Below are 23,255 nucleotides of genomic sequence, written 5' to 3' on the forward strand. Positions count from 1 at the left end.
TATGTATATATATATATATATATATAAAACCATAAAACACGGGACCGCAATGGGAGCTGGTTTTACAATCGCGATCTACGAGGGGCTAAATTGTAGCGTTCGTGCTGCCGCCGTTTCATTCGCGCAAAGGTAGAATCGATCGTGCCGCCGTTTCGGATTTATTATCCTTATTACCGATAATTATTTTAAGTAGCTCCGGGTGAAATGGATCGTCGGGCCTAATAACACCACCTTCTCCTTTTTTTTTCCTTTTCTCTTTCTTTTTCCCATCTCATCCGGCTTAATAAATATTTATTTCGCGTAATCGAGAGCGGCGTGCTCTCGTATCGCGTATATGCACACGACGATAAACATTTTATTATGCTCCTGGACACGAAGCGCTCGTTAAACACGATCGATCCCACTCTGCCCACACACGTGTGCTGCCGGGGCAAACTACTTTTTTTTTTCTTTCTACTCCCCCCCTTCCTATCTCTAACTAACTCTTGCTCTCCAACCGTGTACAGCGTACAACAACACTCCTCCTCGGTTTACCTGGTTGTCGCTGTATTTGCGATATTCGTATGCCCGTTTCACGGACATGAAGGGGCGCTCGTTCACGCTCTCGGCCCGCGGCCGTCCCAGGGTACCGGTTCCGGTGGTACCGTTGTACTTCCGGCTGCTCGACCGTTGCGGAAGCAACGGGCTCGCCGGCGCGGATGTGTAAAGCGCTGCCCTCGACTGCGACTGGAAAATTTTAAGTTGTACAAAATTATTTCACGATGTGAAATAACATTGGAGAAAGGAAAATCGTGAGAAAAGAATGGTAATTTTATTATTTCCTTTTTATCACAGTTGTTGTAGTATGAAAGAAGATCGAGATGCAATTTAATTTAAATGAAATTATTGGATGGAAAGTGAAATTCTAGCGCTGTTTCGATGATCATCTCTTCCCTTTTTTTTACCTGGCCGGAAGTGGAATTGACAAGCCACGTGTCCTCGTCGTCGTCAAGAACGGCAGAATCGCTGGCGTACCCGTCGTGCCTCATCCTTCCCCTCTGCAAGCTTCTCAGCTCGCCGATCACGCGATTTCCGGTTTCTTGTCGCCAAAGTTTCCCCGGGTTTCTTTCATCCCTCCTCGCGGCAAGTTTCAACTGCTGTTGCCTCAGCCATGATAATCTGAGAATGAGAAGAGAGGGACAAGGTAAAAACTTTTCCGTTCTCCGCCGAAAAACTTTCTTAATCACCCCTTTATCACTCCGCCTTCTAATAATTTTCGCCCGACCTAATCCGCTCGCAAAAGACAAAACCACAAAAGAAGCGCACTCGTAACTTTAACTAAACTCTCTCTCTCTCTCTCTCTCTTTCTCTCAAGCGTGTAATTCTTCCCTCTTTAAAAAGGACGGAAAGGAAAAACTCGATCCGCGAATGTTACACCGCGGATCCTTTGTCACCTGTCACGGATTAGAATCTCCGGCTACTTCCCGCGAACCAGCTGTTTTCATCCTGTAAATCGTGATTTCTCGCTTTCCTCGCCTTCCAACGAGGAGGATCAAGAGTTACAAGCGACTCGAGTTACTCGCGAGGCCGGGCGGCGACGAAAACACGAGAAGCTACTTTCTTCTCGAGGGGGGAGGGAACACGAGACGGGGCACGGAAGCGTGTAACAAAGCCTCGTTAGAACGGGGCCACGTCACGGTTCCAGAGGAAGGCCGGAATCCAGGACCTCCTACCAGGATAGATCCTGGATAATTGCATCCTGATCGATGGGGGCGCTCCATCGATTCGTGTGTTTCGATACCTTCTCCTAATATAAATAAACCATCCCATCCGATTTTTATTCCTTTTAAACGGCTAACGAAATTCGTTCCTTGCTGTGGAACCTCGGCCACACCCATTGAACTTAACTCAGAGATCGTGTCGCGAAGCGGAATGCAAATTAACGATTTTTAATAAATTATCGCGCTATTTGTCGAATGCACAATAATATTTCCAGCGTTCGCGCGGGGATTGGAAGGATTTTGACGCGAAGATGCGTTCCTCGCGCGTGTCAGTGCAAGAGGCTCGATGTGTGGATCGAGTTCGGATGAGAAGTTAATTTGCCGCGAGATCAAACGACGATGTAAATTTCACGCCGGTGAAAGAGAGAACCGTAAATAGGATTTCTCAGTGTCTGCAAACTGCTGGGAAAATCAATCCCCTTCCGCGGAAGGGGGTGTAACGAGCTTTGAAAGATCAACGTCTGTTCCATGCGCGAAACTGGAACGTTTAACGCGAAGAAGTTCCAGATTTCTGTTCCCGACTTTCATCAAACTCGAGAAATTATTATCCCATTCCGTTTGAATACAATATACCCATCTTCAAAACTGTTTGAGTACCGATTTATCTGTATATGTGTATATTTTATTGAAGAATGAAAGAAAACGCAAGCTTGGAATAATCAATTTTTGAAATTATTTTAATTTAATCGGATTTTAATAAATGTTCACGAGAAAAAAGAAACGAATATCGCTCGCATTTTTGAGAACGATATCAATCGAAAAATCCAAGTTGGCCAAGAAATGTCGTAACGGTGATTTCATTTGATATTCGCGCGTACAATTCGCACGCAGTGAAACGTTTCTGGTGAAATTAAAATGTTCCATTTCCATCCACGAAATAAAAAAAAGGGGAGGGAGAAATTTAATGGGAATTTACGAGGACAAGCGTTCTATCCCGGTTCGGTACGTCGAAATAGACCAAAACGGATATCCTCGTTCTCCGTAAAAGATTCCCGCGTTTCGAATAATAAAATTCGGGCTCGTTACGTTGATCCAATTTTTTTTTTTTTTGTTTTTCGACACGAGATCGATATTTTCGGGAACATTTATGCGATTTCCTAGGCCGGATGTAAAACAGTTTCGTTTCGTGTCAGCCAATATTTTACGGCGTGCAACACCGCCGCGGACACGTAATCTTGTTTAATAGCAATTTCGTAGTCCGCGCTTTTGGAAGAGTAACAATAACTATAAATTCTGAAGCAATGAGTGTAAATTCGCGTTAACCTCCGTGCAAGGGCTATAAATTTTAACGCCGTGTTTCGAGTGTATTCGATTGCTCGATTACTATTTCTAAGAACGAGCTGCGAATATTACTGTTGTAACATTCGAATTATTTAAGGACTCGTTTCCACGTGAAGTAAGAAAAACAAGCCGATCGTTTTCAGACGGCTTATTTTTTCCCCCTTCTCGTCGATTTACGCGTCGATACATCTACGGATCTACGGATATTTATCATCATCTATCTGCATACATTTATCTCCCTTTTCGTCGATAATAAAAATTCCTCCTTATAATAAAGTTTTTAAAAGATAAAGTTTCCAACGAAAATTTAAAAAAAAATTCTTCTAGAGATAAAATTATCGTCGAAAAGTAAATATTAAAAACCAACTTTTCTACTCGCTGAAAAAAATATTCACACTTTAACGCTCCTTCGCGAAATTCACAAAACGAAGAACCAATCGAAAATAAATTTGAGAAGAGAATTTATAAAATTATCTATAGAGGATTCTATGGTGGTATTTTCCCCGGGGAAAAGATGATTTATCTCGGCATCGAGCACGAGAGAATTTTTCACGGAGCGAGGGAACGATCTTTCTCGAAATAATACCGCGGTTGGAGTAGTCTCGGCCAGGATAGAGATCCGGAAAAGGACGTCGGAAACGCGAGCTCGTCGTGGAAAATTGCGCGAAGCCTTTACGAACCGCTTTTGTGCTCCCTTTTCTGCTTCGAATGACTTCCGTATCCGAGCGCTCCGCTTCCGCGAACCTCCTCCGGCGATGGAAAAATTGCCAGCGGAAAGAAAACGCAGTTGCAGAAGCGCGGGAAACGGAGAACAAACGAGAAAGTGGAGAAGAAGAAGAATAAAGAAGAAGAAGAAGAAGAATAAGAAAGAAGAGAAAACAAAGAAGAAAAAGAAAAAGAGGAAGAAGAAGAAAAAACAAAAGGGATGAGTCTGGATTTACCGACTCTCCATAGTGTTCTATATTTATAATTATGTCAGAGGGCAGTCGGAGTCCCGCGAATAGGGACATTCTCCCTCTCCCTTCAACGAATCTCAGAATATTTCTATTTTCGTCGTATTTTCGCCGACGTTCCTCGAATACCGCAGACGCGCTCTCTTAATGGAATCAATCGTCGCTATTTTCTAAGCTTAGATTCTTAAAAAAATCATCCAATTTTACCCTCAAGATTTCGATTCGTTCGAAAAAAATCTGTGGAGTGTATAAATAACAACTGCGCGAATCAACGAAATGAGATTAAGAAAAAAAAGGGATCGCGGTAAATGAAATATCAAACAAACTCTTCGATTTTTCTTCTCGAATTCCTTATATAAATCGACGAGATTAGACGCGAACGAATCGTCATTTTTCGTCAAAATGTCCCTCGACAATTTATTTCCCTTCCGACAATTTATTTCCACGAACGGGATCAAAGGAAAGGAGGAATGTTATCTTGAAATCGGATGAAACTGTGCATCGATCGAGGCACGGATAGCCTCCGGTACTTGGAACGATTGTTTCAGAGGCAGCGGCCGTAGATGGAATTTAAACAGCTACGAGAGAGTCGGGAGGGGGAGGAGGAAAAGCAGGATCGAGAGACAAGAGAAGGAACGGTGAAGCCCCCGAAAGGAGAGCTTCTTTGCGGCTGAGAAAGCAGACCTGCCAAACGTCTGTCGACCTCCTCGACCATAAACGTCGCCTGTTTCTCCATCGTAGCGGATCACGCTTCTTCATAAATATCCGGGCGAAACTTGCGGTTTCGCTCGCTCTCCGCCTCTACTCCCCGCGCAAGGGACGTTTATTTTCACGGCTTTCGGCCCTCCAGCGACTCGATACACAAAACGAAACGGGTATTTTACGGTGAACTGCCGGCCCAGTTCGACGAACTCCAGTGAACGTACGGTTAAGTTAACAAACTTGTTAAGAGTCAGAGATCTTCTTGTTCGTTTCTCGAATAAAATTTCGAGAGGTTCGAATCTTTCGGGACGAAAAAATCTTTCAAATAACGAAAACTTTGAAAGTCCACTCTTTCGTTTTATTCCTCAATTTTAATATTCTCGAATAAAATGTTCGTAGATTAATTCAAGCGGATGTATTTATATATATTCCAATTCGATCCAAGAATTAATAATTTCTTGTGCACAGGGTTAATCACTCTCGTTCCCCATGATCAATTCTCCAATCAACGACAACATCGAAAATAGAACAATCTCGCGTGCATGAGAATAAAATTCGATTAAAACCCCTCCCACGTCTCTCTCTCTCTCTCTCTCCCCCCGTCAACTCCGCTCTCCGATATATTTCTAAAACTGGACGCAACGTTCCAGAACGGCGAATCAACGAGGCGACAATGCGGTCGTTGGCTCGCCAGTATCCATCCTCCGACCGCGAAACTCGTATTTCATAACGCGATACGACGCGTGTGTCCGTGCCAGCATCGTCCGCAGCATCCACCGACTTTTCTCTTTCCATTTGCACCGGCCGGCCGACAATGACTCACGACGACCGCGTTCGCCATTCCTGGCAGAAATACGACGACCGCACTGCGTCGCAATCGCGTCCGCCTATGGGTAGACAATTTATTAATTGTACGTCCTTTATCCTCCTCCTGTCCTTTCCATCCTCCCTCTCCCTCTCTCACTCTCTCTCGTTTCGATCGAGAGACCTTTTGCGGCGCCCTATTCGGAGGAAGGAGGAGTTGCGACACGTCCACTGGAACCTCTGCCTCAGTGGAATGGCCCAGTTTGCGCCATTCCGCCTTCGATCCCGAGCGGAAAATCTCCTCCTCCTCCTCGTCGCAGTTTCACAATGTACATCGGGCGTGACGAAACGGTTCCACGAGCCGGGCCTCACCGCGGTCTCACCCCTCGAAGTATTATTAGAGACGGACTGAGCGCATTTAATTATGGGATTTGTTACACGTAGTATAGCTAGAGCTTGTCCGATGTTAAACGTTTGCCGGGAATCGTGCCAGGAAAAGGGATCCCGTAATCAGTTTGTCGAGGGTATATATATATGTATGGAGAGAGAAAGAGTTGTTTTGAATCGTCATTTTTCTAAAGATCCTTCTTTTTTTTTTTTGGAAAAAATATTTCGAAAGAGAAAGGATAATAATATATAGAATTATTTTTCAACAAAGCTATTATCTCAGAACGATGTATAAGCAGTTTGAAAGATTCACACTTCTTTTTTTGGAAAAAATATTTCGAAAGAGAAAGGATAATAATATATAGACTTATTTTTCAAAGCTATTATCTCAGAACAATGTGTAAGCAGTTTGAAAGATTCTTTTTTTGGAAAAAATATTTCGAAAGAGAGTTATTTTTCAACAAAGCTATTATCTCAGAACGATGTGTAAGCAGTTTGAAAATACTTCGAAGATATTTCTGATCAATAAATCCGTAAAAAGTTAGCGAAAAGATACATATAGCATCGCTCACCCGTCCACGTGATCCGAGGCGTTCTTAGCAGACCCGTTGGCGAATTCTGGCGGAGGATCTGGGGTGTTGGGGCTCAAAGGGCTGACAGGTCTCCTCGAGTTCTCCCCGAGGATGTCCTCGAAGTCGACGACGGGCGCTGCGCCTCGTACGGACGCCTTCCTCACCAAAGAGGGGGAGGAAAGTTTCTGATGTTTGAGCATGTCGGTGGTGGCGCCGTAAGAGAACGGTTGACTCGTCTGCCTCGCGTGATAAGGTATATCCTCGTCTATGTAATCGATGTTCCCGGGTGGCGAGAACGAATCACCGTGCTTCCTGTACGGATCGGTCGACGACTCGGTGATCTTCCGGTCGGGCGATACCCGATACTCGAACTCGTCCCTTCGATGATCGATCTTGGTTGACGGCTCGCGGTATTCGTTCTTCAGTGTGCTGTAACTGCTGCTCGAGTTGTACGGGGGGCTCGAATCTTTCCCGGTGCTGTAATTCCTGTACGAATCCTTCAGCGTCGAGTAGGTGGACGGGGAATGGCTGCTCGCGTGGCTGCTGTAGCTGCGAGTTTCTTGAATGTACATCTTCTCGCTCCTGTCCGTTCTGTAATCCTCCGTTGGGGGATCCGGCATCGACTGAAATTAACAAGATTCGTTCCGCTCGGGAAGAGAGAAGAGAAAGGATGGAAGAAGAAATTTTGATAGAAACGTGAGTGAAAAATTATTTTCTCGAATATTTTAAAAGTTGTTGGATGAAGAGAGGTTACCTCGACGGTGAGCATCATATCATGGAGCAGCTTATCGAGATCACCGTGAGCCTGGTTGTCCGGCTCCGGCTCGGGTGGGCTAGGTCGTTGCGGCGGGGCGCTGCTAATTCCGCTGTCCATGGAAACTGTCAATGGCGAGCCACGGGCACCACCGGCAGCACCCTGGTGTACCACAGCGTACAGGGATCCATCTATGGGACCGCAGGTGTAACCCAATCCGCGAGGCGACGTCTGAACGGAGGAGCTCGAAGGTGGTGGCGGTGATAATGGAGTTTCCCGTCCTTCTGAACAAAAATTCCCATCCGATCGGATTATATTTCTACAACCAATGCACACACGCGCGTTTCGTTTCCAACGAACGTAACGCACTGTAACATCCTTGGAATAAAACAAACTCCTCTCGGTCGAGGATCGTACGTTACGATTTAATTTATCAAAGCGTGCTTTATTAATATCGTTTCTAATAATTTAATTAATGTTCCTGTCTCTCGAGAGAAATTCGAAGCAATTTCCAGACGCCTGGCGAACAAGGAGGCTCGTTAAAGAGAAACAATCGATTGTAAATCGTTGACCGACGAAAGCGAGCAGAGACTAATTGCAAGCGGAGGATAAGAAGAATCGTGGGGCCAATTTAACGCTATATAATCCCTCATGGTCATGAATAGAACCGCTCGTTATGGATTCCTCCATAATACTCCCTTTCTCATCCGCGGGGAAAGTGCAAGCAAAGGGAAGCCGGGATCCATCCAGCTTTGCTCCATTCCGAGAAGATCGGCAAGAGAAATCACGCTTCGCGTGACGAGGGCAATCGCGTGCGAGCTTTCATCCCGGATTCGAAGAAATTCACGCGTAAAGCGACAGGTATGCGCGTCTTAAGGGACACTCCTCTCCTCAGGGCGAAAATCTTCCTGCACGATCCAAATTCCAAGATCGAGACTTCGAAGAAAGAAAGCATCCTTTCATCACTGTCATCATCGCTTTCGATCCAAACTTCTTCCCGGAATAGTTTCAGCATCAATCGATCAACGATCGTCGTGTTTTCTTTACAACCTCGAGCGAATTGGAAACGTTTGGGGGGAGGATTGCCTCGAGAGAGAGATCAAACGATATTCCTTTTGATGCGTTCGACGAAGATGAAAGAAAGAAGGAAGAGAAAAAGGTAAAACAGTCCGGATTTTAGAGAGCTGCTCCGATTTTAAAAGTCGACTCAGCGTGGACGCGCCATCAGCCTCGAATGGCCGATTTTCCGCCGTTTCTCCACTCGAAAACTCGTCGAGAATTTATCGAGAATTCGCGAAGAAATTAAAATTCTTTCAAAGTCGAAAACGATTAGTGAAAAGAAACGAGAATTTGGAATAAATTCGTCCCGATATCCATCTCGAGATCGATGGTCCACGCATACGCGAAACGTGGTCGTGATTCAACACTGCGATTCTCGTCCCTGAATTCAATCGTCCTATCCTATCTGAAACGACGCATCTCGCCGTGCATAAATCATTTTTACTACGGAGTAAGCTCCGCGAGAGGAGAAGGGAGGAGAAGGAAACTGGTCGGTGGCGCGTAATCTACCTCGGCCGGCAGATGGAACGCATTTAACACCCGCGCGCAAACGCGAAACATGCCGCGAACGGCCAGCCTGTTGCTCTCGATCTCGATCAACAGGATTATCGCTACGCTCTTTCCACGACCAGAGGGAGGGAGATCTGAATCTGGCCCATGGCAGAGCCGCGAAAACGCGAGAACGACGTAGTAAATCAACGGGGCGAGTACTCGCGAGGCCGAGATAAGAAGCTGTAACGACACTGATACGTTTATCGCGAGCTTCGGTCGCGATACGAGCGCTCGCTTTATCCCCGTCGCGTTAAGATAAAGTTTCAACAATGATTCGTAAAGAGAGGAGAAAAAAGGGGAGGGAAAAAAAGGGGAGGAATTCTGGAGAGGAAGAGAAATCTAAAAAGGGAGAAGGATCGAATCGGTTGCCATTCTAGTTGGGAGACGACCACCCAGAATTGTTTCGAGGAAGGTGAGATTTAAGGTTTTCGGCCGATTCTTTGGAATTGATTGCCTGGAGGAAGCGTCTCGCGTGCTTCCTTTCGAAGATTGAGAAATCTTTGGCTAATCGCACGTGAAACGATATTTCCAACAACCAATTTGTAACACATAATTTGAGTTTGTATGTTTAGAAAAAGATATTAAAGATGATGGTCAAATTTAACCATTATTCGATCTTACATTAATGTTGGAAACATACGAATGTTGTTAATTTAATCGATAGAAGAGGGATACATTTTATTGATTCATTGTATTGATTCTTCTTGGAAAGGTTCTTCGTACGAGAATATTGTTTTTTTCCTTGATTAATTTCGAGAACGATTCTTAAGAAACGACGGCATCAATTTCTATCGGCACAATAGAAGGGCATAGATCACGCTAATCATTGCGGTAAACATCGAGGAGAGATCTAACGACGAGCACTTAACACGTGCACGAGCCGCAGCTGCAACGCACATTGTCCACTGTCGATATATACAAGCCGATGTCGCCTTTGGCCAATGGCCGTTCACGATTCGCGCCGATTTATTGCGCCAAATGATACGTCCACGCAACGATTACGTCTCTGCCTCGTCTGTTATTCCCATTCTCGCCCTCTCTCGTCCCTTCCCCCGTGCTCGCATCGGCGAAAACAGGGCCGATCTCGAGCAGGAGTGAATCCATGGACGGGATTCGATCGATCGATCGATCGGGCGCAAAACTTTATTGCGCGTCTCGATTCTTATCCGAATGCTCGTGCATCGATTGTTTTTTGGCTCGATACCGCGTACGCTTTTAGCCACGGGTCGGTGTAAACGCGATTCGCGCCGGCTGAGAAGTTACGGCCATCGTTGATGGAGTTATGACCGGTGTATGGTATATCGTATCGCGTCACGTGATGCGAGCGCAATTTTCGCGAGATAAGGTGATTCAAAAGTAACCTCTGCTCCACGTTTATCTCTTCCTGCTTCGTTCTTTATATACCCTTCCTTCTCTCAAATTTTTCCAATTCCGCTCGATGCAACAAATTTTCCCACCCGTCGAATATTCCACGGAATAAAATCTCGTTCCAATTCTCGCGCGCTCCAACGCTCTATACCGTATCCATCCTGAAGGAAGGAGGAAATCATGGTGGCACGATTCGCGAATCGAGTCGTTAAATCGAGTTAATAGAGGAAGCGATAAAACCGTATCTTCGAGCGGGTTCCCCGAAGAGAAGCGGTCGAGGGAACGGTCCGCGTTTCCACGAGCGTCATAAACAATCGGTAGGGGAACGTCGTGCACCTCGCCAAGTAAACGATGGAATTAACGATGACCGTCGACAACGCAAAAGGTTCGCCTAAGGGACGCGATCTAATTTCATATCGCGCTCTTTAATAACGTCCCCGCCGCGCACTTTTTCCCTCGCTCATCGTTGATTAAGAAACGCGGGCATCGTTTCTTATTGCATCTCGTCGAATATATAATAATATATATCGTGGGTAATTTCTCGATGAAGAAGAAGAAAAAAAAAAACGAAAAAGAAACAAGAAAAAAAAATAATAGAGTTTATTTTGAAACGAGCGAGTTTGACGAGAGGAAGGAAATTCGATGGAAAATTTATTATTACTCTTTTGAAAATAACTCGCCAAGTCGTTTGTGAAAGCCTTGGAATTTACGATCGAGTATCAATATTTCATTAATAGATAATCTCGCAGAGTGGTTCTTTTAAACAACTTACGTAACAACACATCTCGAAGCGAAAAGATATATCGAGACACGGACCGTTTCAAGAAGAATAAGTTTTTCCCCGGAAATTTTTCAAAAACGCAAAACCAAAAAAAAAAAAAAAGGGAAAACAAAATCTCTTTTCTTTTTAAATCTATTCTCCGATATAACCCCCGAAATTCGAGAATTAGATTACTCGAAAAATTATTTATCCTTCGATCGATTCCTTCCAATCCACGTTGATAATACTTATCTGCGTGCAATCCCCTACGCGCGAAAATTTCAGTTTCCAGTTTCATTTCACGCCGTTTCAACGACCATATCCAACATCGCGTATAAATATATATATATATATATATTCTTACGTTCGAGAAAACGGGAGGAAGGAGAGGTGGTCAGAAAGAGCGGGATTCCTTTCTTAGCGGATAGAAACGAAAATATATACGTATAGATATGGATATCCGTCTCGGTGTTACACTTCCTTCGCGATCAACCCTTTTCATACGTACGTTGAAACCCGTACATCGTATTAATAAGCGGTGTAGGCAACGGTAGGATCGTAAGGTTTTGCCTCGTCGAGGTGAATATGGTAATTAGATTCTCGCGCGGAGACGTCATCGCTTTAGCCGGTTCTCCCTTCTTCCTCTTCTCTCTCCCTCCCTCCCCTCCTCCTCCCTCCTCCCTCCTCTCTCCCCCCGCCGTTCCGTCCCTCCTTTACTTTATTTCCTCCCTTCCGCCCTCCTTTCCCGCCATTCACGGCCCCATGCGGATTACTCTCGACGGTCTTATGGTAGTAAAATTCGCCATTGGCCGGTTTCTATTCATACGGCCGCACCGGCACCGTCATTATCTTTCGCGGAGGAGAAAAGAGTCGAGCCAGGCCCCGTAGAGGGTCTCCCCGCCCGCCCTCCCCGTCCACGAGGAAGAGAGTTGCAGCTGTTACGAGGCGAGGGAGAAGGACAGGGTGACTCGAGGCGAGCGCGCGCGAAACGGAGAAAGAGAAAGAGAAAGGGAGACGTACGGACGAATTACTCGTTTGACGGCCTTATAGAGATTCGTGAGACGGCGATGGGGAAGTGGGCAACGATCCACGCACCACGTAATATATATATATATATATATATATATATATGGTATACCTTGTTCGAATGACAAAAAATACGAGGGGCGTAACGATTTCTTCCTTCCATTTGGAAATCGAGAGAGAAGAAAAAATTCCATTCCAATTCCGTGTAAATAAAAAAAGAAAAAAAAGAAGGGAGAAAGGACGAATTCGAATTATCGTTGCGCGATCATTTTTCGATCGTTTCTCGCGACACCCGATATTTATACAAAGATACGCTGGATTCACCTTTGATCGAGATCCAAATTCCGGTTTAAGGTCGGGAGAAGAAGAAAAATCGGCGTAGTCCCAAGGATGGCCGTGGTGGATCGGGTTTCACGATCGGCCGAGCAAAGAAGGCGATTCTGGTCGGCGGGATCTCGGCGAGAAGAAACGCGTGTTCCGTTCACCGGGAGCACAGAAACGGCACTGTACGTTGCAAATGCTGCACGATGGTGATCACCAACCACACCACCGCTCTCCACCACCGCCGTCATCGCGATCAGCATCAATCCGACCACCACCACCACTACCACCCGTGGCTACGTCACACCATCGTTCACCAGCGCACCAGAGCGTGTGTAACCGGGGCTATCGTCATCATCATTGGAGGCAGGCCTCGTTTCATCCTACGCAACGAGCTGGCATGGCAAAGTCTCTCTCCTTCTGCTCCTCCACGCTCTGCCCATGAATAAACACGAGTACTCGCCGCGTTACGATACCGAATCTACGTCTCTGTGTGTGTGTGTGTGTGTGTGTGTGTGTGTGTATATCTCTTTCGAGCCGAAAGCGAGCCGTTTCTTCCGTGTACTCGCTCCTTTTCTTCTTTTTTTTTTTTTTAACCAAAAGTCCATATTAATCGAGCAGGGGATGCTTCTCACTTGTTACCGTCTGGTTCGAAAATAGGATAGGTTGGTTACACGTGTTTGAATCTTGGCTGTCAGTTACTTCCTTTTGGCAGCTCGGTCGTTTAATATTATGTCGAAAATGTTACGCAATTATCGGCTAAAATTAATGGGATTATTTTCCAAGGAAAGGTCATTTTGCATCGCGTTGCGAATCCTTCGAAAATCGAAAAATTCTAAGTTCTATTAATAATATTGGATAGAATTGTATCGCGTAGAGAAAAGGGATCGAAAAATTTTTATAATTCGTTCGAGAATACCAGGATTTCCATCGACTTCACGAAAATTCCATCTCCTCGAGAGAGTAATTTCTACCTCTCCACGCGAGGCAAGAGTAGTATCGTTCACGTGGTTCCTGACCTGCGTAAGCGTGTGTGCAACTCTCGGGTATTGCGTGTTCACGGTGGGCCCCTCTACCCATTCGACTGGCCTCCAGTCGCCAGTCCTTCTACGGCAACACTCAGCTCCGCAGCTCTTGCCTCGGTTTCGTCGTCATCGTCGTCTTCGTCGTCGTCGTCGATTCGATCGTTCGACTCGATATTTCGTGCGTGCGTGCGTGCGTACACGCACAAAGAGCGCTCATCGTTCGGTTTGGACTAAGCTCGGTCCACGCTCGCCGCTAAATTCGTCCCTTTCTTCCCTCCTCCGTCCAACAATCGGAGAGTACGTGTGTGACACAATCTGTCTTTAGAATCTTCAATCGGGGCGCATAGAAAGCCACGGCTCGTGCACTACACGCTCTTTCATTTGTTCCAACTCGTTCGTTCCCTCCACGAGAACCGAGAGCAGTTTTTCTTATCTCTGATCGATAGATCCGAACCAATTCGCACGATTCGCGTCGAATAAATCCTTTTCTTCCAGAGCCTGTACCCATTATTACATCCGCTAGTAATTTGTATCTTTGTATCTTTCGTTAAAAAATCTTTGGATTCTATAGAACCAAATTTACACAGAATTCGAACGCGAAAAAGACTGTTTACAAGGAACAAAAGGAATCTCCACTCGAGTTCCATCTCTTTACTCGATAAAAAAAATAAAAATTTCAAACTTTTAATACATTCGAGAGTACAATTGCAATTTTTAAGAAAGTTTCCAGGATTAAAAATGGATATTGCATTTCCTTGGAGGATATACGAAAAGAAGGAAAAGGAAAAAAAAGACCGAAGGATTTCCATTACGATTCAGAAATATAAATTGTGGCGTAGGAGGCGCGTTACAAAACAATGCTCGCTTCCTTCTCGTTACATCGCGTAGAACGAACGTATCGTGAAAATTAGTAATCATCGCGCGGCCGATCGAGCACATAGGATGCGTATTACGCGTTATGGCACGTGTCCTTTGCAAGCGTGCCGTTCCAATACTCGTCCCACACCCGCGCACGCGTGCCTTTCAACGCGTTCAATCACGCCGCCGGACGATGAATTATTAATTGCCGGCCATTCATTTCCTACCGCTCTCCTCTCTTCCAAATCTCGAATCTTCAAACAAAAATTCGAATAATCGATCCTTCGAGCATTTTAACCGATCTTCACTGAGATGGAACATCGAATTAGAATGGACCATTCTTCGATTCGTTTCTTTAGAAGAACCTTCAAGGGAATGAGTGTTTATTTTATCGTATCTGTCCAACATCAATACTTGGAATGCCAAGGTTTCCCAAGAAAGCAAAAAAAATTAGAGTCCGGGAAAAGAAAGCTTCCTCTTTCCGTTTCTAATTTTACCGATCAAAGAAATAAATCGCGATCGTATTTTATCCGTTTATACCCGATCCGTTGCGGGCCTCAATTAAACGATCAAACGATCGTCGCAATAAAATTACGCGGGATATAAACAGGCTGGTGGTGCGCATTTACGAGAATATCATACGTGACACCCGTAACGATTACCGATCACGGGCCTCCGCCGACTGTTCCAGCAATTCGTCCAATCCGGATCTTGCGTTAAATAAAGCACACGAGGGTGAAATAGCCTTATAATGATCCGGGTTCGGGTCGCCCCGAATAATGGCCTCGCGTGTCACGAGAAATTTACATAAATGCGCCGGGGCAACTAGATCGGAGGAGCATCGTCTCGTTGCATGACTTACATGCATACATACAAATCAGCTGTTTGAATCCTCCTAGAGGCTGCTCTCTCTCTCTCTATCTGTGGAACAAAAGACAACGTCGTACTTTGTATTCCTGACATTTTCAGACAATCATTCATCCGACCGTTTATTAGAGGGAACACACCGAGAGTGGAAAGCTTCCAAAGATTCTATTTCCCTCCACTGCTTGTAATTACTCTCCCTTGCTTTTCACTCGTCATCTTTTGTGCCATAATTTACCGCCCATTGATATTATTACAAACCGACCGCTCGTTTCTTTCTCTTATACAATTTCGCGTTATATAATAAACGGACCACAAGTGTTATTTACGAATGAAAACTTGTGGCGAATCTTCGTACGACTTTAACATTTCGAAATTATTGAACCACGTTAAACGCGAGCTTTAATTACCTTTCGTTACGCAATATTATAAAAGTATATATATTCGATAATATTCGAGCAGGATTCACGTATCTGTCTATTATTCTACGCTCGTTAAAAATATAAGATTCGATTTATAAAAGTCCGCGAGATAATTAAAGGAAACGTTTCCCCCTCCACGAGAATTGGCTCAATCACGAGGAGCGGCGAAGGCGCGGCCGAGTTTCTCGAAAGCTTCTCCCGCCGCCAACTTCCCGTCCCATTCCTCCGATCAAAAATCGTAAATCGAGCGGCGCGTGATTCATCACCGGTAAATCCAGATCGATGTTTGTCCCCGCGGCAGCTCGCGCTCGTCCGAGCGTATCGTGGCTATTTCTACTTCTGTCGGCCAGTGACGAGGACGGAGCGAAATGTTGGTCAGGCTGGCGTTGGCAAGTGGCAAGGCGGTATTCCTAGGTGGCCGAACTGGGACAAGGACGCGTGCACGATTCGTGCGTGAGGCGTGACGCGTGCCTCCACGAAAAAACGAAACCGCCGCGGGAAATCGAATCAATTCGTTCGAGGCGAAATATATCTCTTATTTTCGTGGTAATATTTCTCTCTGGTTGATGTATCCCTCGTGGAAATTTTGTGGAAAAGTTTCGAGATCGAAATTCGAAGAAAAGAAAAAGAAAGAAAGGGAGGAAGGAAGGAAGAATAAAATAGGGAAATAAATGTTTGATATTCGTGATGCGAGGTGTATCGATTCCAAGCGAATGGCTCCGGTTCGAGATTATTTTTAACTCGGCGGGAAACAAGGAAACAAAGCTCGTGTGCCGGCTCTCAAAAGTCGTTTCCACGCCATGACCTCAGCCTTTTGTTCGGTCACTGTCGAAGAAATTGTGCGCGGCGAAACGAGGGAAGAGAAAATGTTCGTCGTCGAGAGACTTTGGATCAGGAGAGTAGAAGAGAGGAAGGAGAGAAAGGGTCGAGAGGAGAGAAAACAGAGACAACAGGCCATTGTCTTGTCGCTCTTGGTCGTACGTCTTCCTGCTGTTACGTCACCATTGTTTACTCCAACCCCAGAGCAACTCTCTCGCGCATTTTTATTTCGTCACCGCTTCGATATCCATTGTGCAACCGATTCGCTTTTTTGCGGAGGTCGGATCCTGTCAAACAACGTTATCGATCAATTATATTTTTCTCTTCGTTCCAAGTTAACGGAGTTATCCCATTCATCCCTGTATTTCGTATTTTCAATTTCTGTTTGAAGTATAATTTGCCAAATTATTCATTACACGAACGAGTTGAGTAACACTTTCACAAGGGTTGTCAAGATAATCGAGGTTACTCGTTACTTTGATAAAATCATTAGACCAGTAACCCTTTTATCAAAGCAACGTTGAGACTACAAAGTACTCTCTAACCTGATCCTCCTTAATTTGTTTTTTAGATACCAGCCTATCTTTATCGACCAAGCCACCGACGAGCAAGACAAAATTTTCATAATCTATCCACTAAATTATCGATAACTTGGAATTAATCATATCTAACGAGTGGAAAAATCGGATTATATTCGAATTAAGTTTTTCGATATGATTTCGAAGGAAGAAAAAGATCACGATTGACAAATCGAGAGAAGAAGAAGAAGAAGAATTTCACGAGAGATAAATATCGAACGAGATATATCGGTGGATAGAAATGATTAAACGAGAACGATGAAGGAAAGCGAATATTCCGCTTGGAAATATCGATGTCCATTGACAGCGTAAGTGAAATCTTACGCTCCGCGGACGGAAGTCGTCCACACACTTAGCGCTCACTTCCATCCAAGGTACGTTTTTCCAAAGAATTACAAACGGCCTTTCCAAGAACACACTTTCCACCGTATCACGTTGTTTCTTTGGAGCGAGAGTAGCGGCCGATTTACCAATTTTGGATCACAAGTCTCTATTCTGACCGCTGACGTTTTCCCCTCCTGCAATATATTCGAACAAACGAATTCGTATTTCTTCTCCGACAATGCAAATAAATGAATTTTGATGTCGAATCGAAAGTAAGTTTTTTTTCGAATCAATCTCCCGCGAATTGACGTGAATCTTGGTAAAAATTCGAAACGAAAACACGCGAGCGAGCAATTAGAACGTTGACGTTAATTAAACGTAAAAGCAAACGACGATCTTTGTTTTTTACTGTCGATAAAAAGAAATTTTCCACTTACGAATTACGCACGATGCTCGAAAACGCTTCTATCCACGTCGAATCTCGTCCCGCGTCTGGCGTCGTTCCGTGTCGAAATCGATGTATATATAAACAAACGAAATTCCACTACGATAGGTTTGTATAATATAAACAGAATCACGCACGGAGGATAATCCGCTTTGTGCTTCGTAGAAACGCGCGAAAACTATTAAGCACCGTCTCGTCCCGACGCCAAGAATAAACCAAACTCCTCCCCACCAACGGAACACCACCACCTTCCACCGTTCTTTACATTTCCGTCTTCTCGTCGGAGGATCGACCTTCTCAAAATCTTTCTCCCCTTCTCTTCTTTTTAATAATTTTTTCTTTTTTTTTTTCCTTCGAAAAAAAACGAGTTTCACTTTCTCGTATACAGATATATCGTGTATACGGATGGAGGGATAGGAAATGGTGACAAATATAATGGAAAATAATCGTTCGTTTTACGAACGTGGTCGCGTGGGTGCTATTTCTTCCACGGCCGATAAAAGTTTATCGGTGGGGGAACGGTTGGGGGGGAGAGAGAAGCGGTTTTCTATAAATTGGGGGCGGAAAACCTCTCGGGCGGAAGATATTTAACGACCGATTCGTTTCTCGTATATTTCTTTTAAAAGGAATAGGGAGAGAACAGGAAGTGCGGCGGAAGAGAAGGGTGAACTGGAGAGGGAGAAGAGAAAGGAGAAAGGGGAGGTGGGTTTCGATGAAGAAGATAGTGGAATTATTTGGAATTAAAATTGGTCGGGTGCGCTCACGGTTTTAACAGGCTTCGTGGTATTAGTAAAGTTCTAAATTAAAGCATCAAGTGGCGGCCTCAAGGATAAACTGCACTTTGTACAGCATCTATATAGCTATATACCCCTCCCTCCTTCTATTTTCGAGTGCATAAATTTTGATGACGGATGACCTATTTATCAATTATTAATTATTAGGTAACGTGGAGAGGAGAAACACGAAGGATACGAGATTACGAGAATGAGCGAAAATCGCACGATATCGCATTAGAATTATCGAATTTAATAGGAAATTCAAATTCGCTACGTGGAGCAGCCTTATCGAAGATTAATAATACGAGAATTCGCCGCGAGTTCGAAAAGTTATTTTTAAAGTTTTCCCTCTAGAGAAACGGCTGTTGGAACGAAAGTTGAAATTCAATTTTTGTCGAATAAATTTCAGGGATAAAAGGAGGCAAGAAATCCTGGCAATAAAAAGAATAATAAAAAATCTGGCGGAGAAGAATTTCAATAATGAACAAAGAACAAAATGCAAATATTATATACGCTAAAATTCCCTAGAAAATTTCCTCGAATCTTTTAGAAAATGATCTCTCGATAAACTTTGACATTTAGATCTAAGGATAATAATAACTTAATCGAATTTTCACTTGTCGCTCGCACCGTTATTAAAAAAATTCACGCGGATTATGGAATAAGGATGAATAAGAGGCGGTGAGTAAGAATAGGGGGATGGATCTTACGAATGAAAAGGGGCAAACGTAATGATCGGCCACAGTGCAAAAAAAAAAAAAACACTCCTCGTTATTTTCTCCCTGTACCATTCGATTCGAGGAGCGTGCTCTTAATTCTAGATTTCTACGTTGCCATAAGGCTCGATTCCGCCTTTATTTCCTCATCCCGGTTTCCTATTCCCATTCCATCCAGTAAGTATAAAGAGAAAATGTAATAAAATTTCTTCCTTCGAGGAGGTTCGCTCTGTTCGAAAAATTCGATCGGAAAGGGATCCTTCGTGGAATTAAGTCCAACTACGTGATCCTGCAGGGTCCACGGATATCTCGATCAAAGGATAGCAATTCCAATTGACGTTGCATAAAAATTAATTTAAAATTGACGTTTCGTATCGTAGAATATCTCGGAATTTCGAAAGGATTTGCTATCAAATTTTTTCGTTTACGAATATTCCATCCATCCATCTCCTGAAGACGAAAACGAATAAATTTAACTACTTGGCGATAGATCAATCGAGATAGATCTCGTTTCGAAGAAGCGGAAATGGGTAGAATTTTATAATCTATTTCACATTTTCCCCTCGAACGTGGAGAAGAAACTCGGCAAAGCTTCGTACATACATCTTGCAGCGCATCGGGTCGTTAAAGTCGATCGTTTGTAAAGCGAGAACAAGCTGTTGGAATCTTATTTTCCACGGCGTGGGTGCACCGTGTGGGCACTCGCGCAACACGTACCACTTTATTCCTCAAGGTTCGCAACTTGAAGGTTCGTTACACTTCCTGGTATAATCCTTCCTTTCATCCCATCCCTCCACTTTGCGAAGAATAACCGGAGCGGAAATACGCGATAGCCGCGCGCTTTAACGAGGAAAATACGACCCGAGATCGACTGTCTATCCGCGCAAATTCGCGAATTTACCCGCGATTTCAATTATCCAGTCGAATGTGAAAGAGTGTCGATCGGCTGCATTTATCGAATGCACGTTTCGATACGTTGCGTCAGTGACAACGGAGCGGAGAGAAATGAAAAACCGTGGGCGATGCGCACGTCAATACCAGCAAGAAAATCCGCGTCGGATTTGACGGAATATAAATGTACCCTGAAAAATGAAACCGATATAAATATATATATCGATTCGTCGTGCCACGAGGCAAACGTTTATATTCTTCCAAGTTTTATTTCGTTTTAGTTTTTTCGATTAAACGAAACGAATCACCGCCGCGGTTAAATTTTATTTAACTTCTTTCCCCTCCTCGTTCTTTCATCTTTTCCTTCTCCTTTCTTTCTTTACTCCGCCGTTTCTCCCTCGATATCGTTTTCGAAACCTCGTAAACCTCGAGAACCGCATCACGTGTAACCATCGGCAACAATTTAGGTCACAGCTTTATCGAAGGCATGGGCCGATCGTTAACGAAACGAATTGAATCGGGCTCGTCTCTCGTCGTTTCATCTCTTCGTCCTCTTCGTTCCTTTTCCCCGCCGAATCGACAGACGCATCACGGCGTGATGTAACACCGTCCCGAATATTCGAAACGGCGGACTTCGGTGGGTAGGAGTAGCGTGGACGACGGATTCGCTTCGTTTCGTTTAACGTAGGTCGGAATTTGGGGGAAATCGGGGGAGGATACGCGGCACGCGTCCACCAGATCCATCATCCGTCTATTCGAGCCCTCTATTCGCCCTTCCATATCAAAGAAATATAGATATTTCCAATCGATCCTTTATCTTTTTCTCTTTTTTTTTTTCGAAAGAAATTTCGTTGAGTTTCCAATTTTCAAACCTTTCTCGAAATGTTCAAATATGGAGCTTTCTTACGTATATATCGAATTTTTTTGAAACTCGAGATTGGATAAAAAAAAATACCGTTTAATACCGTTCCCTCGGAGGAAAGGAGGAGAGATTTAATTAAATCAAGCGACCGATCAACAAACGAGATACGGCGTGGAAGATAATTGCAAGATCGAGAACTTTCTTTGGAGGAGAGAAAAAAAAAAAGAAGAAACAACGAGAGAAGAAATCGAACTTATTACGGAGCTGCTTCCATCGTGGCCCTTGCCCGTTCGTTAGGCAAGTCGACCTTTGATCTATTTCCGGACGAAAACGCGTTTGTCGCGGCGATAAACCGCCATTTTACCTCTGTGTCCGACAGGACGTATTTCCGGCGGCGTTAGTCACCCAGTTTAAATACATCAGCATTACAACCGCTAGGTTTTCGTCTCTGTCCACTTCTTTCCTACCTGTAACCCTTTCTTTCTCCTCCCTCCGAGCCAAGTTGTATTTCTGACTGCTTCTCGCCGACGGATCGAGGTTAATTGGCTACCATCAGGACGAAAATTAACGCGAATTAGTCCCGGGGGCCGATGAGTTTCCGTCACTTGAATCGCCACTTTTTGCCTTATCGGTTTAATTAATCGCACGACGAGCCGTGACGTTATCGCCTCTACCGATCCTTTCCAAATCCAAACTTTTCCCGATAAAGTCGCCGGAAACTAAACAAGCTTTCCAACGAAATAAAATAAAATCTACTAGCATTTCGAAACAATTGTAAAAATTGAAATTTCGTCTATTCCTAGATCCTCCTCATCCAATAATAAAATAATAATACTCTCGTTACTCGAAAAAACTTGAAAATAAACGTCATCGATATTTCAACGAGAAATATCTTAGAGAAAAATTCAAGACGATAAAAAAGCGTTACGCAACGCACACGTACATCCAACCTACAATTTTCCTCTTCACTTTCGACACCCTCCTCCAATTCTCCTCAACCTCGCGAAATGACCTCCCCGCAAGTAACCCGATCTAACGCACGAGCAATTGCGCCAAATTGATACGGCCGCGTTGTAATCTACTCTAATCTAACCTAATCGAGCGCGCCTCGTTCCATCTCTCTGCTCTCGTCGTTAATCGACTTCTTCAAATTCCTTCGTCGTAACCATCCTTCACCGTGCCATAAACGAAACAAGGAAGACCAAGGAACGCGGGGATGATTGCTCACCGTCGTCGCTGATCTCGAGATTCGTGTAGCTGTCCCAGTGGAGGATGGGGTCGTGATGAGCCGAGGCGTGGGGGACGGCGGGCGTCGGCGCTGGTACAGGCCCGTCCTGGCGTTTCGCGTCCGTGGCGAAGTACAGCGTGACCACGCTGTCAGGTGGACACCTTGGATCGTCGCAGGCGACGTCGAGCTCCGATCGAGGAAAGGAAACAACGTTCTCCGTGATCACGCAGGTGTGGAACTGAGGAAACAATGTCAACAACTCGTTTCTTAACGCTTCTTCTACTCGAGCTCGATTAAAGATCTAATCGAGTTAATTGAATTCGTTACTCGAGAGAAGAATTAGAATTGGAGAGGAAATTTATGGGAAATGATTCTCGTCGAGATTGGGTCGGGTCGAAGAGGGGAAAGAAAAATTACGAATGAAATACGTAGCAGTAAATGTGAATGCATGATTGTTAGGAAAGATAATTGGGAAAGTTTGGTAGTTCAGTCTTACCTGCAGGGAAAACATTACTTCCCGGCTCTGCTTCGAGTACACTCTGTGGTAACATTTCACCAGAATGTCTCCCCTCAGGCGTAGACCACCGAGATTCACGGTGAACTCGCGTGCATTCGTCACGGAGTAGAGATCCGAGGTGTAGACGGGGTTCAGACCTTCGTAGACCTTGAGGAATGCCCGGCAACCCGTGGGCTCGAACAGTGGGACGCCAAGCACGGTGAGATGCGTTAAATAGAGCGGGGATTGGCTGATCCTTAAGGAGCCTGATAAAAGTCCGCTGAAATATTTGATGTACCTGAGGGAAAGGAACGGCAACAATTTTTAAAAGTATCCGTTCATCCGACGCGAAACATATGGTGAAACGTAAACGCGTGAACACTTTTACGTCGCGCGTGTCAAAATCGCGTTGCTCTCGCGTGAAATCGCGGATAGAGCTTGGATTTTCGTGTAAAAAAAATGCGAGAAAAAATTAAATTTTCGTGATCAAAATCCACGTGGGAGATAGAGGAAAGTGTACCCTTTAAATCCCTTTTTGTTTTTTCCCGATATCTCGTACCGTTGCCGAGATACAGGGACTCGAAGTTCCCGTATGCGTTTCACATAGCGCGAAATTATGAATGGGTCCGCGACCCACTGACCTACATTTTTT

At 44.5% G+C, this 23,255-nt stretch overlaps 1 protein-coding gene and 1 long non-coding RNA gene across 17 annotated transcripts in view; one reads left to right on the forward strand and one right to left on the reverse strand.

Moving 5' to 3' along the window:
* The window catches only part of LOC408429 (tensin-1), a 147,194-nt gene that overhangs the window by 7,293 nt on the left and 116,646 nt on the right, over positions 1-23,255 (reverse strand). For 14 of the 16 annotated variants that reach the window (XM_006560369.3, XM_006560360.3, XM_391976.7 and 11 more), the window contains 6 exons: positions 22,604-22,901; positions 22,108-22,345; positions 7,214-7,497; positions 6,460-7,082; positions 945-1,158; positions 535-726 (listed from right to left, as the gene is read on the reverse strand). In XM_006560369.3, coding sequence (XP_006560432.2) covers positions 535-726; positions 945-1,158; positions 6,460-7,082; positions 7,214-7,497; positions 22,108-22,345; positions 22,604-22,901 — 1,849 coding nt within the window. The remainder of the gene's footprint in view (positions 1-534; positions 727-944; positions 1,159-6,459; positions 7,083-7,213; positions 7,498-22,107; positions 22,346-22,603; positions 22,902-23,255) is intronic. The other 2 variants (XM_006560362.3, XM_006560361.3) reach the window with 2 other exon arrangements.
* LOC102656212 lies at positions 13,384-17,455 on the forward strand. The gene is made up of 2 exons (XR_003305967.1): positions 13,384-16,711; positions 16,859-17,455. It is a non-coding gene; the product is annotated as an uncharacterized LOC102656212 (long non-coding RNA).

This window comes from Apis mellifera, linkage group LG13 (assembly GCF_003254395.2).
Source record: "Apis mellifera strain DH4 linkage group LG13, Amel_HAv3.1, whole genome shotgun sequence".
NCBI classification, from domain to species: domain Eukaryota; kingdom Metazoa; phylum Arthropoda; class Insecta; order Hymenoptera; family Apidae; genus Apis; species Apis mellifera.